We start from the raw sequence: 14,625 nt of genomic DNA on the forward strand, positions 1-14,625 counted from the left end.
TTTTTCCAGTTTTCCACTTTCTGTGGACTGTTTTAGTACAGTTCATTTATCCAAAGACGTTGAGTTTTCTTGAGTTAATTTCATTGTACCGTATATTGCTAAGACATCAGCTCACATTTTTTCTTATATAAGTTAAGCTATATTAATTTTTATTGCATTTATTGTAAGTCACAAATTAATAACATATTTATTTAGCTTGGATATTTCACCTTTACATTTTATACATGATTTCTTGTTTTACCATCAAAATTTACCCTTTTTTGAGGAGATACATTATAAGATTTTGTACTGGCCACTATGGTGATTCTACTATACATATCTATATCTATACATACTATAAATTGAAGTCCCCCACCACATTTTTCTATCTGTATGTGAGGGCTAATCTCAGGAGGAACTACTGTAGCTATTTTGATAGTTTTCATGCATACATTGACAGATTCACAAGGAGGTTTGCATGTGTAATTTATTGTCACTATGTCAGACATGTCAGCTGTTCGTAAATGCTTAGTGCTACCCATATGAAGCCAAGGCACGTTGCTAGTTATAACTATTTCAAAAACACTATTTGTATATAATTCCCAGGAAATAAGCCACAAACAAATACTTGTATGATAACACTTAATTCTATTTCAAGCAGTCACCAAACTAACAGCAACCAATCGTTATTACTTTAGTGAATTATAGAACAGTTTCATGACTATTGTGATGTATTGTTGTTAAGAGGAAATTCATTTTAGAAAGCACTAAGTTTTAAACAATTCCCTTTTAAATTATACCATGACATGGACAGGAAAAAAATACATTCATACAACTTACCAGCTTGGTAATCATACAGAGCTCGAGCTCTGAGTCCAACATCATCACTCAACAAAACTTCTTGCTCTGGTTCTATATCACTGTGGTGGACTGCAACGAGACAAAAAATTTGTGTGACCACCAATACAAAATTAAATACATAAACAAACAAATGAAACTGTTAAACTGTTTGCTCTACTGAAGTTATATTTCAAATTTGGTTAGTATTATAAATATTGCACACATTCTCCCTTCCATTTATCATTGTAAGGGAACTTGATGTAAAATTCGTTCTGATTAAACGACACTATGAAGAGATTACAGAGCAATCAATAGTAACTGTATGTAAAGTGTATCACTATTTATGTAGGTTACCATCATGTTAAAAACATAAAGGGCTTTAAATTCTCATATTTGGAAGTGTTGTAAATTAACATAATATTCTTGTGAAGATCTCTCAACATCTTTACTTTTTTCCTTCTTCTTCTTCTTCTTCTTCTTCTTCTTCTATCCCTCCCTAAATCCTTCCAGCTTGATCTGTTTCAGTTCTAAATGGGATTCCAAGTTAACAACCCTCAACTTACTCTTATCTAATATACAGTATAGATGATCTGATTTTGTCCATTATAAATGGTTCTGCGAAAGCCTGCGACTGTGAAAACAGTGGGTTTGTTTACAAATAACTTTTCTGCTACCAGTCACAATTTTCTTTTATTCATATTGCACACGAAGTGTTTTGGGAAATGATTCCCATTTTCAAGTATGTTTTCTCTTTGTACTATGCCATTTTCATGTACAAAGGGAAAACATTACATAAAAATGGCATAGTACGAAGAGAAACCACACTTGAAAATGGGAATCATTTCCCAAAATGCATCAGGTATAATATGAATAAAAGAAAATTATGACTCTTAGCAGAAAAGTTATTTACACACAAACCCACAATATGATCAACCAGTCAAACTCCAGATAGGAATAACAACTTTGTAGAAAAAGATCGATTGCTACTTGCTGTAAAGGAGACATGTTGAGTTGCAAATAGGCAAAATTAAAAGACATTTACATAACGCTTTCGGCTGCAGCCTTCATCAGCAAAATGAAAACACACGCCATTTATACACACAAACAAGCACACCTCATGCACACATGACCGCCAACACCAGCATCTTGGGTCTGAATGCAACTACCACATGGGATGCAAGCAGCAATGTGGAGTGGGTGCGGAAGGGGAAGGGATAATACTGTATGGGTGGGGAGAGAGATGAACACTGTCTGACGGAGTGTGCAGTGACTAGAACACCAACAGGCATGGCATCAGGATGCTGTGCGGCAGGGAGGTGGTGAAAAAGGAAGAGGAGCAGGGAAGGATGGGCAGATGCATTGGCAGAGTGACAAACAAAGAGGGTGGGAGATGTGAATGGGAATGAGACGATACGACAGGAAGGGTGGAACTGTTGGATGGAGGGTGTGGGGACAGTATGTTACCATAGGCTGAGGCCGGGGTAATTACAGGGGCAGAAAATGTGTTGTAAGGATAACTCCCATCAGTGCAATTCAGAAAAGCTGGTTGTAGGAGAGGATCGAGATGGCATGGGTAGTGAAGCAGCCATTGAAATCAACCTATGGTAACATACTGTCCCCTCACCCTCCACCCAACAGTTTTCACTCCCTCTGTCTTGTCATCTCTTCCCCATTCTCATCTCACACCCACTTTGTTTGCCTAAATGGCTTGTACCACTTCAAGTTCTATCTCGAAGAATAATTCCATCCTAACACTTCATTATGGAGAGTGGTCTGCTTTTTGTACCACTGAACTTAATTTAATATCATCTGATAAGAATGTAATAACTGGGTAATTAACAAAGATTTATAAAAATAAATAAATAAATAAAATAAAAGCTTTTGATGCACTTCTACTTTGTTCACATTCCGAACAAAATGTGAGAGGAAAAATAATGTCCAAAATAAAAGAAATATAATAACTAGATAGCCGCTCAACATTTATTCATCATTTATTCATCATAAATGTGGAATCAAACTTCAAGTGAAACTGTGCACCTAACATGACACCTAATGGGATTTCATATATTCTCCTTATGGCTTTTGCTTTTATTTATACTCTTCCTGCATTTTGAATTGTACTGGAAGGAATATATAGAAGGGCTATTCAAGGGAAATGAACTTTAAGACAATATTACAGAAAGGGAAAAGGAAGTAACTGAAAATGAGATAGAAGATATGATGAAATGAAATGAAATGATTGTATGGCATTGTTGGACGGGATCTCCGAGTCGGGTTCAGCTGCCAAGTGCAAGTCTTATTTCAGTTAGTGCCACATTGAGAGACTTTCGGCCGATGATAAGGATGAAATGATGATGACAACACAACTCCCAGTCCCCGAGTGGAGAAAATCTCCAACCGGCTGGGAATCAAACCCGGACCCAGTGCATGGGAGGCAAGCAAGTTACCACCCAGCTAAGCAGGTGGATGGGAGATATGATAGTATGATAAGATTTGTCTGCACTCTGTTAGGAAGAGACAGGTGAGGTGCAATGGTGAGCCATGGAGAGTGGCAGCCGTAACTGGAGTAGAATATCATGATTAAAAAACAGTCTGTTGTCATTAACAGCAATAAACTGTGTATTGTTTGGCTGGGTATGCTCAGAACTGTAATGGAATCTATGTGATGGCTGGGCTTCTGAACAGTTTAATTTTGGTGATGTGCAAATAAATGGGCAGACTGCATGACTGAGTTGATATTTGACCTGCTGTCCATTGCTGTTTCTGACAATTTATGTTCTTAATATTACATTAATCTGACTAGCACCATTTCATTCCATTTACAGAAACAGGTAAAGTTTGTTATGGTGTATTTTGACAGACTAGCGATGAATGAGACAACAGAGTGTTGGCACCAGAGAGAGAGGGGTATGAAGTAGCAGCATGCACTTCTCTGCTATCACACTGTTAACTGTCAACCAACATCTCATTGCTCTTACAGACAAATGTTACTAAAGTCTGTTACACAGGTTAAAATCAGTTTTCAATTTATCTTTCAGGATTTCTCCTCCAGTTTACAGCTCAAAATTAAAATTACATTTGTGCTGTTAAGCTTTATTTCAGTGTCAGAACTTAACAAAATTGTCACAGGACACAGTGTGTTGACATAACATTTAAGCTGAGGCCACTAGTCTTCTACTAACTGAAATGTGATTGGAAGCAGCAACAGCGCTCTCAGACAGTCTTTCTCATAGATGCTATCTACTAGAAAATAACAGAGTAATTAGTCCAGGATAGAAACAGTCTGCTTAGAGTTGGATTAAATGGAAAGATATGTGCCACTTTAGTGGTAACAATTTAGGTGGTGTTTTGCCACAGAACCTCTATGGGGTATGTGCATTAGGGAGATTTCAGATATTACAAGCTCATTGACAAGGTGGGAGAAGGTACCAGCTGTGCATTGGAAATCATTATACAACACATAGCTGAATGACAGTCTCTTCAAGTATTCACAAAAACAGTCTTACCTCAACTGCAGTGGTAAATTGGAACCATACTGTTTTAGTAGTAGTTATGCAGAAACAAAGAGATTGACACAGCTAGACTACTGTGGAAAGCAGCATCAAACTTGTCTTTGGACTGAAGACCACAAAAATTACAAAAATAGCAACAACCACACCAACTGGAATCAGCTGCTACATCAACTATGTCAACGTGTCCATATCATACTTTCTTATAAAGGCTGTTTGTTACCTTTTAAATAAAATACACAAGTGTGTTCACGAGGAAAAATGTATAAAAGAGATGAATGTACATACAGCACGATCAGCTGGCTACTATTTTACCTTCAGGAGCAGCAGCTCACAGCACAGGGAGCTCCTTGACAAGAAGATAAATTGTTCTAGATGGTGTCAAAAATTGCTATTTGAAGAGCAGTCAAGTTTGTATAGACGTGTGCTCTAACAAGAAGGGTATTAAGGCAGAAAACATTTTACGCAAATTAGATTTTTCACTAATGGTACAGTTTCTATCTCACTCATCTATCCTCTTTGCTCCACATGACTGTGCTCCATCTGTCTATGCCTCCATAAAATGATAATGTTTAACTTGTACGCTGACTGTCAGTTGTTGTGGCTATATACGTTTGAGCTAAAGAGAATTTATGAGAGTAAAATATCCAAAATAACGAACATCACACTGCGCACATAGGATGCAGTGTACTTCGAGCATTACTGAGCACCTCCATGTTTCATAATACATATGAGGCAACAATCAGTGGACTGGTCATGTTAGCAAAATTATCTGGTCATCAAGATATCCATACTACACCATTACAGTAAAATTTTGTTCATGGGATTTGGATAGACAAAGAAGCGTAAAGAAAGGAGGTGGAAATGAAAGATGAACTCTTAGGTTGTGTCATGGACATATCCAAACTCATAAATATTTAGTAAAACAAACAAAATACATGCTCCCTTGGAGTGTAAAATGGTTGGTTGGTTTGGGGGATTAAAGGGACCAGACTGCTATGGTCATCGGTCCCTTTTTCCAAAGACAAAGAACACCCACAGAGAATAAAAACGAGGAACAAAAGAGATCACAGACGATACAGGACAAGAGAAACTGAGACAAAGACAAGACAAAACGAACTAAAAGCACACAGAGTGTGACGATGGTTGGCCGACCAGAGAAAGAAAAAAGGAAAAGCCAACCACTAGAAACACATTAAAAAATCAGTTTAAAACCGGAGGCCAAAGGCCAGAATCAACACAAAACAATAAGATAAAAATAGAAACACTCAGAGTAAAGAATAAAAACCCCCTGCCCGAATAAAACGTAAAACTAAGTCAGCCATAGCCGGGTCATCTGTTAAAAGGGCAGGGAGCGAGTCAGGCAGTGCGAACGACTGCCTGAGCGCAGCTAAAAACGGACACTCCAATAAAACATGAACCACGGATAAAACGGAGCCGCAGCGACATAGAGGCGCATCCTCACGGCGCAATAAGTGGCCGTGGGTAAGCCGAGTGTGCCCAATGCGCAGCCGGCAGAGGACAACAGACTCCTTGCGAGAAACCCGCAAGGAGGAGCGCCACACACCGGTAGCCCCCTTGATGGCCCGAAGTTTGTTGCGTGAAGGCAGGGCGCGCCATTCAGTGTCCCAAAGGTCCAGAATTTTGCGGCGTAGGAACGCCCGCAAATCGGTCTCCGGGAGGCCAACGTCCAGAGGTGGTGCACTAGTAGCCTCTTTCGCCAGCCGGTCAACATTCTCGTTGCCGGGGATCCCAACATGGCCTGGGGTCCACACGAAGACCGCAGAGCGGCCGCAACGCGCAAGAGTATGCAGGGACTCATGGATAGCCATCACCAGACGGGAACGAGGAAAACACTGGTCGAGTGCTCGTAAACTGCTCAGGGAATCGCTACAGATAACGAACGACTCACCTGAGCAGGAGCGGATATACTCTAGGGCTCGAAAGATGGCGACCAGCTCAGCAGTGTAAACGCTGCAGCCAGCCGGCAAAGAACGTTGTTCGGAATGGTTCCCTAGAGTGAGCGCATACCCGACTCGACCAGCAACCATCGAGCCGTCGGTGTAAACAATGCCAGAGCCCTGATACGTGGCCAGGATGGAATAAAAGCGGCGGCGGAAGGCCTCTGGAGGGACTGAGTCCTTCGAGCCCTGTGCCAAGTCGAGCCGAAGGCAAGGGCGAGGAACGCACCACGGGGGTGTACGCAGAAGTGCCCGGAAAGGAGGTGGAACAGGGACAAGCCCAAGCCCGGAGAGAAGCTCCTTGACGCGTATGGCGATCGGACAACCCGACCGGGGCCGACGTTCCGGCAGACGGACGACTGACTGCGGGAACAGGAGACGATAGTTAGGATGCCCGGGCGAGCTTAGAACATGGGCAGCATAAGCGGCCAGCAAACGTTGGCGCCGGAACCGCAGTGGAGGGACACCTGCCTCCACAAGTAAGCTGTCCACAGGGCTGGTGCGGAAAGCACCAGTGGCAAGGCGTATCCCGCTGTGGAGAATTGGGTCCAGCACCCGCAACGCAGACGGGGATGCTGAGCCATATGCCAGGCACCCATAATCCAGACGGGACTGGATTAACGCCTGGTAGAGCCGTAACAGGGTAGAGCGGTCGGCTCCCCAGCGGGTGTGGCTCAAGCATCTCAGAGCGTTTAGATGCCGCCAACACGTCTGTTTAAGCTGCTGGATATGAGGCAGCCAAGTCAACCGGGCATCAAAAACCACCCCCAAAAACCTGTGGGTCTCCACCACAGCAAGGAGTTCGTCGGCAAGATAAAGCCGCGGCTCAGGATGGACTGTTCGGCGCCGGCAGAAATGTATAACGCGGGTCTTGGCTGCCGAAAACTGAAACCCATGCGCTACAGCCCAAGACTGCGCCTTACGGATAGCGCCCTGTAGCTGACGTTCAACAGCGGCAATGCCAGTAGAGCTGTAATAAAGGCAGAAGTCGTCAGCATACAGGGAAGCGGAGACAGAATTTCCCACGGCCGCAGCAAGCCCGTTAATGGCTATTAAAAACAGACAGACACTTAAAACAGAGCCCTGTGGCACACCGTTCTCCTGGACGTGGGAGGAACTATACGAGGCCGCGACTTGCACGCGGAAGGTACGACACGACAGAAAATTGCGGATAAAAATCGGCAGAGGACCCCGAAGACCCCATCCATGGAGCGTAGAAAGAATGTGATGACGCCACGTCGTATCGTACGCCTTCCGCATGTCGAAAAAGACAGCGACCAGGTGCTGACGGCGGGAAAAGGCAGTACGGATGGCCGACTCCAGGCTCACCAGATTGTCGGCGGCGGAGCGGCCTTTACGGAACCCACCCTGAGATGGAGCCAGAAGGCCTCGAGACTCCAGTACCCAATGCAAGCGCCGGCTCACCATCCGTTCAAGCAACTTGCAAAGAACGTTGGTGAGGCTAATGGGACGGTAGCTGTCCACCTCCAGAGGGTGCTTTCCAGGTTTCAAAACGGGGATGACAATGCCTTCCCGCCATTGCGACGGAAACTCCCCCTCGACCCAAAGACGGTTGTAAAGATCGAGAAGGCGCCGCTGGCAGTCCACTGAAAGGTGTTTCAGCATCTGACAGTGGATGCCATCTGGCCCAGGAGCGGTATCAGGGCAAGCAGCGAGGGCACTGCGAAATTCCCACTCACTAAATGGAGCATTGTAAGATTCCGGGTGGTTGGTGCGAAACGAAAGGCTCCGACGTTCCATCCGCTCTTTAATGGAGCGGAAGGCCTGGGGGTAATTCGCAGAAGCGGAACTCATAGCAAAATGCTCTGCTAAGCGATTGGCAATGACGTCGGAGTCAGTACAAACTGCTCCATTCAGTGAGAGCGCAGGGACGCTGGCAGGTGGCCGATAGCCGTAGACGCGTCGAATCTTGGCCCAGACCTGCGAAGGAGTGACATGGAGGCCAATGGTGGACACATACCGCTCCCAGCACTCCTTCTTGCCTTGGCGGATAAGGAGGCGGGCCCGCGCACGCAGCCGTTTGAAGGCGATAAGGTGGTCGAGGGAGGGGTGTCGCTTGTGACGCTGGAGCGCCCGCCGGCGATCTTTAATCGCTTCAGCGATCTCAGGCGACCACCAAGGCACAGCCTTCCGCCGAGGGGACCCACAGGAATGGGGAATGGCAGATTCGGCGGCAGTAACGATGCCGGTGGTGACCGATTGAACCACCGCATCAATGTCATCGGTAGAGAGAGGCTCAAAAGCGGCAGTGGAGGAGAACAAGTCCCAGTCAGCCTTATTCATAGCCCATCTGCTAGGGTGCCCAGAAGAGGGGCGCTGTGGTAGTGACAAAAAGATCGGAAAATGGTCACTACCACACAGGTCGTCATGCACACTCCATTGGACAGACGGTAAGAGGCTATGGCTACAGATTGAAAGGTCAATGGCGGAGTAGGTGCCATGCGCCACACTGAAGTGTGTGAAGGCACCATCATTTAACAGCGAGAGATCGAGCTGCGACAATAAATGCTCAATGATGGCGCCTCGACCTGTCGCCACTGACCCACCCCACAGAGGGTTATGAGCGTTGAAGTCGCCCAATAGCAAGAAAGGCGGCGGCAATTGGGCGACCAGTGCAGCCAGGACATGCTGCGAGACATCACCATCCGGTGGAATGTAAAGACTGCAGACGGTAACAGCCTGTGGCGTCCACACACGTACAGCGACAGCCTCTAAAGGCGTCTGGAGAGGGACAGACTCGCTGTGCAGAGTGTGAAGGATATAAATGCAGACGCCACCAGACACCCTTTCATAAGCTGCTCGGTTCTTGTAATAACCCCGATAGCCACGGAGGGCGGGGGTTCGCATCGCCGGAAACCAAGTTTCCTGCAGAGCAATGCAGAAGAAAGGGCGAAGGCTGAGAAGTTGGCGGAGCTCAGCTAGATGGTGGAAGAAACCGCTGCAGTTCCACTGGAGGATGGTATTAGCCATGGATGGGAAAGGCGTGAAGGGACTGGGGAGGCAGATTACGCCTCCGGGGCCCCTGCTGCTACTGAGTCACCACCTGGACAACAGCTATCTACTGCATCCGAGGGACTGGCGAGATCCATGTCCTCAGCGGACGCCAGGATCTCCACCTCATCCTCGGACGCAGAGGGAGAAGGTTGCGGTGGGACAGGTGCCACCGCAATTTCAGGATGCTTGGGAGCCTTTTTCTTTGACTGCTTTGCGCGCTGAGCCTTAGGTGGTTCTGGCTGGGAGGGCCTCACTGGGTCAGTCTCTGGGACTGAAGACGACCGTGACGCCCTACGACCAGCGACCGGTGATTGTTTGACAACCTTGCGGGTGTCCACTTTGGCACTGGGCAAAGCCTGGGATGGGAGGGCCCCAAGGGACCCCTTCCGAGCGAGAGGAGCCGAAGAAGGCTCACGCTTCTCCGGCTGTGAAGGGGGAACAGATGTCCCCGGTGGTTGGGGTGGTGTTGCTCCTGAAGTAGATGGAGCAGGAGCAACAGGGAGTGAAGTGCCCCCCACAACCAAGGGGGCCGGTGAATGCTGACCGAGCTGAGATCGAACTGGTGTTGCAGCAGCGGCATAACTAGTTGGCATTGGCACAGGATGTAGCCGCTCAAATTTCCGCCTTGCCTCGGTGTAGGACAGGCGGTCCAGGGTCTTATATTCCATTATCTTCCTTTCCTTCTGAAAGATCCTACAGTCCGGCGAGCAGGGGGAATGGTGTTCTCCGCAGTTAACACAGATAGGAGGCGGGGCACATGGAGTATCAGGATGCGAAGGACGTCCACAATCCCGACACGTGATGCTGGAAGTACAGCGAGATGACATGTGCCCGAACTTCCAGCATTTAAAACACCGCATCGGAGGAGGGATATATGGCTTCACATCACAACGGTAAACCATCACCTTAACCTTTTCGGGTAAGACATCACCCTCAAAGGCCAAGATGAAGGCACCGGTGGCTACCTGATTATCCCTCGGACCCCGATGGACGCGCCGGACGAAGTGAACACCTCGTCGTTCGAGGTTGGCGCGTAATTCATCGTCGGACTGCAGAAGAAGATCCCTGTGGAATATTATACCCTGGACCATGTTCAGACTCTTATGCGGCGTGATGTTAACTGAAACATCCCCCAACTTGTCACAATTGAGCAACCTCCGTGACTGGGCAGAGGATGCCGTTTTGATGAGCACAGAACCAGAGCGCATCTTGGACAAGCCCTCCACCTCCCCGAACTTGTCCTCTAAATGCTCCACAAAAAACTGGGGCTTGGTTGACATAAACGATTCCCCATCAACTCGCGTACACACAAGGAACCGGGGTGAATAGTCTCCACTGCCTTCTTTTGCCATACGTTCCTCCCATGGAGTGGCCAGGGAGGGAAATGATCGTGGATCGTATTTCCTGCCGTTGAGGTTAGACCTCGATCGCTTAGAGACTGCTGGTGGTGGCCCACCAGCGAGAGATGATGTACCACGCTTCATTGCGGGTCATCCGCCCTGATGCCACCTACTCCGACCAAGGGCCCTCCTCACGGGCGCCACCCAGCCACAGCAAAGGCCACCTGGCAGGATGGCCATTGCCGGGAGTCCCGATGCCCCGGGGCGATGGGCATCTACTCCTTGGCATACGTGGGGAGTTAACGGCGCAGGCATCAGTAGAGCGATCCCTGTGTTGTCAGGGGGCTACAACCAAGAGGGTACATGGCGGCCCCACCACAACGGACTGGCTACCGTGCTGGATCTTAGGTGCAAAAATGGCCAAGGTCGTCGTCGCAGTTAAAAGAAACGCTGCAGAGTGCAGTGTGGTAATCGCCCAAGAGATCGAAAACGAGCGGGACACCATTGCAACGACGAGAAAGACGGCTAAAGGTCTAATTGCACGATGGATACAGTGCACCATGTAAGGCGCCCTTCCCCAATTGGCTCGCTCTTCGGAAGAATTTAGAAAGATGGAGGTCAAACCCGAGAGGGGACCATCACATAAGGCCGAAACATGTGAGACTCCTTTTAGTCGCCTCTTACGACAGGCAGGAATACCGCGGGCCTATTCTAACCCCCGAACCCGCAGGGGGGGGGAGTGTAAAAGTTAACTGAATTTGACGGAGGACATTTTGAAAATTTGTTTAAAATGTATTTAAACTCTTGCAAATTTGCATCAGTATAAATAAATAGTAAAGACACAAAATAAGTAGCTGAATTACAATAAACATTTACAAGAGTTTATCACAGGAAATATAGGGAATTGAGCATATCTTTATAAGGGAACAGAATTTTGATTGCTGTAAATTAGAATTTCTGTTTCTTACGTAACACTGTTCCTGCCTTACATAAAAGTTTGCAACAGCACATTAGCAGTTAGCAGCATGTCCTATAGATCATTTTGCATGATAGATCATGATATGGAACGAGTCATTGTACATTCACATCACAAATTCATTTGTACTTATGGTTACGTTCTGAATTTCTAACTTTTCTCTCTCTCTCTCTCAACCCCACAGATGTGAATTAGTAATTCCCACCCACCACCTTTTACAAAGTATAACAATAAAAGAATTCCTACCCACCACTTTTTACAAAGTATAACAATAAAAGTTTGTCTACGGAATAGAAGCAGTTGTCAAGGAGAAACATTATCAGTTTGTTATAAAATTTTACTTTGCTGTCTATCGGACATTTTATATCACTGAGTAAATGATCAAAAACTTATGTTGCAACATTGTGCACTGTGCTAAGGACAACCTTCTTTCTGGTACTGTTATTATGGTCCTTCTTGTTCCTCTTAAACTGTAGTAGATTATTTACAACAAACTTCATAATGGAATAAATATACTGTGAAGCAGAAGTCAGAATGTCCAACTCCTTAAATATACATCTACAAGATGATTGTGGGTGAGCAGCACAACTTACTCTCACAGCATGTTTTAGCACAATGAAAATTTTCTTTCTTAAAGAATGAGTAACCCCAGAACATTATTCTGTATGACATTATCGAATGAAAATATCCAAAATATGTCAACTTACTGATCTCTCTCTCTCCCCAAGATCTGCAATGATTCTAAGTGCAAAGGTGACTGAACTAAGTTCTTTTAGGAGTTTCAAAAAGTGTTTTTTTTACAATTTAAATTCTTATCAATATGGACCTCTATGAATTTTTAAGTTTCCACCATATTTATTATTTCCTCACCTTGTCTATATCTACATCTATACTCTGCAAACCGCCGTGAAGTGCATGGAGAGGGTGTGTTCCACTGCACCAGTTGTTAGGATTTCTTCCTGTTCCATTCACATACTAGAGAGATTGTTTCAATGCCTCTAAGCATGCACTAATTATTCTAATCTCATTCTCACAATCCCTGTGTGAGCAATACGTGGGGGTTGTAGTGTATTCCTAGTCATCACTTAAAGCCAGTTTATGACACTTTGTTAACTGACTTTCTCAGGATAGTTTATTCCTATCTTCAAGAGCCTTCCAGGTCAGTCCCTTCAGTATCTCTGCGACACCCTCCCATGGATTACGCAAACTTGTGACCATTTATGCTGTCCTCCTCTGTATACATTCAATATCCCCCATTAGTCCTATCTTGTACACTTGAGCAATAATCTAGAACCAGTTGCATGAGTGGTTTCTACGCAATCTCCTTTGTAGACTGATTGCTCTTCCCCAGTATTCTACCAATTAACCAAAGTTCACCACCTGCTTTATCTATGAGTGAACCTATGTGATGATTCTTTTTCATATCCCTACAAAGTGTTACACTCAGGTATTTGAACAAGTTGGCTGATTCCAACAGTGATTCATTGGTATTATAGTCATAGTATACTACTTATTTTCGTTTTGTGAGGTACAAAATTTTACATTTCGGAACATTTAGAGCAAGTTACCAATCTCTGCACCTCTCTGAAATCTTATCTAGATCTGACTGAATATTTATGCAGCTTCTTTCAGATAGTACATCATTATAGATAACTACATTATCTACAAACAGCCTGTTAATATCACTGTTAATATTGTCTGCAAGGTCAGTAATATACAATATGAACAGCAATGGTCCCTACATACTTCCCTGGGGCCTACTTGAAGTTACTTCTACATCTGACGATGACTCTCCATCTGAGATATCATGCTGTGTCCTCCATACTAAAAAGTCCTCAATCCAGTCAGAAACTTCACTTGATATCTCATGTAATCATAATTTTGAGAATAAGTGTAGGTGAGGTACTGAGACAAATGCTTTTTGGAAATCAAGAAATACAGCATCTACCTGGTTGCCTTGATCCAAAGCTTTCAGTGTGTCATGTGAGAAAAGAGTGGCTTGGGTTCCACATGTTTGATGTTTTCGAAATCTATGCCGATTGGCAGTGATGAGGTTATTTCATTCAAGATACCTCATTATGTTTGAGCTCAGAATATGTTCCAAGATTCTACAGCAAACTGAAGTCAAGAATAATGGACAGCAGTTTTGCATATCACTTCTACTACTCTTCTTGCAGACAGGTGTGACCTGTGAATCTTTCTAAGAACGGGGACGGTTTTTTCTTCGAGATTTTTACAATAGCTTACAGTTAGAAGAGGGGGCTAACTCAGCCACAAGTTCAGTATAGAATCTGAGAGCAATTCCATCTGGCCCCAGAGTTTTGTTCAGTTTTAATGATTTCAGCTATTTCTCAACACCATTAACACTAATACTTATTTCATTGATCTTTCCAGTGGCATGGGGATTCAATTGGGGTAATTCTTGTGGACTTTCTTTGTAAATGAACATTTGAAAATTTCAGCCTTTGCTTTGCTACTCTCAATGACAGTTCCTGTCTCATTTGTTAGATACTGGATACTAACTTTGGGTTCTGTGAAAGACCACTTGACAGTGTTGTTATGGTAGTCATTGAAGGCATCATGAATTGCTCTTCTGATAGCCAAATGCATTTCATTTTCCATCTCGCCATCTATAGCCTTCTGCTGTTTTAAACCCATTATGCAGTAGTCTCTGTTTCTTTAGAAGTTTCTTTACAGTGGCTGTTTACCATGGAGGTTCCCTCCCATTATGAACTGTTCTACTTGGTACATATGTATCAAGTGCATAGTCAACTATTTTTTTAAATTTGAGCCAGAGTTCCTCTACATGCTCCTGTCCTGTGCTGAAAGTTTCAAGTTCCTCACTGAGATATGACACTACTGATTTTTTATCTAGTTTACTGACCATGTATATCTTTCTGCTTGTTTTAGTTGTCCTTTGTACTTTCATAACCATTGTTGTGGAAACACATCATGGTCACGGATACTAGTTTCGATGTGAACATCCTTTAAGAAGTAACAGCTAT

At 44.8% G+C, this 14,625-nt stretch overlaps 1 protein-coding gene across 1 annotated transcript in view; it reads right to left on the bottom strand.

The window, feature by feature from the left end:
* The window catches only part of LOC126174917 (drebrin-like protein), a 201,927-nt gene that overhangs the window by 18,142 nt on the left and 169,160 nt on the right, over positions 1-14,625 (bottom strand). The window contains exon 10 of the mRNA XM_049921354.1: positions 820-909. Within this exon, the coding sequence (XP_049777311.1) occupies positions 820-909 (90 nt within the window). The remainder of the gene's footprint in view (positions 1-819; positions 910-14,625) is intronic.

Source organism: Schistocerca cancellata, chromosome 3, assembly GCF_023864275.1.
Source record: "Schistocerca cancellata isolate TAMUIC-IGC-003103 chromosome 3, iqSchCanc2.1, whole genome shotgun sequence".
NCBI lineage: Eukaryota > Metazoa > Arthropoda > Insecta > Orthoptera > Acrididae > Schistocerca > Schistocerca cancellata.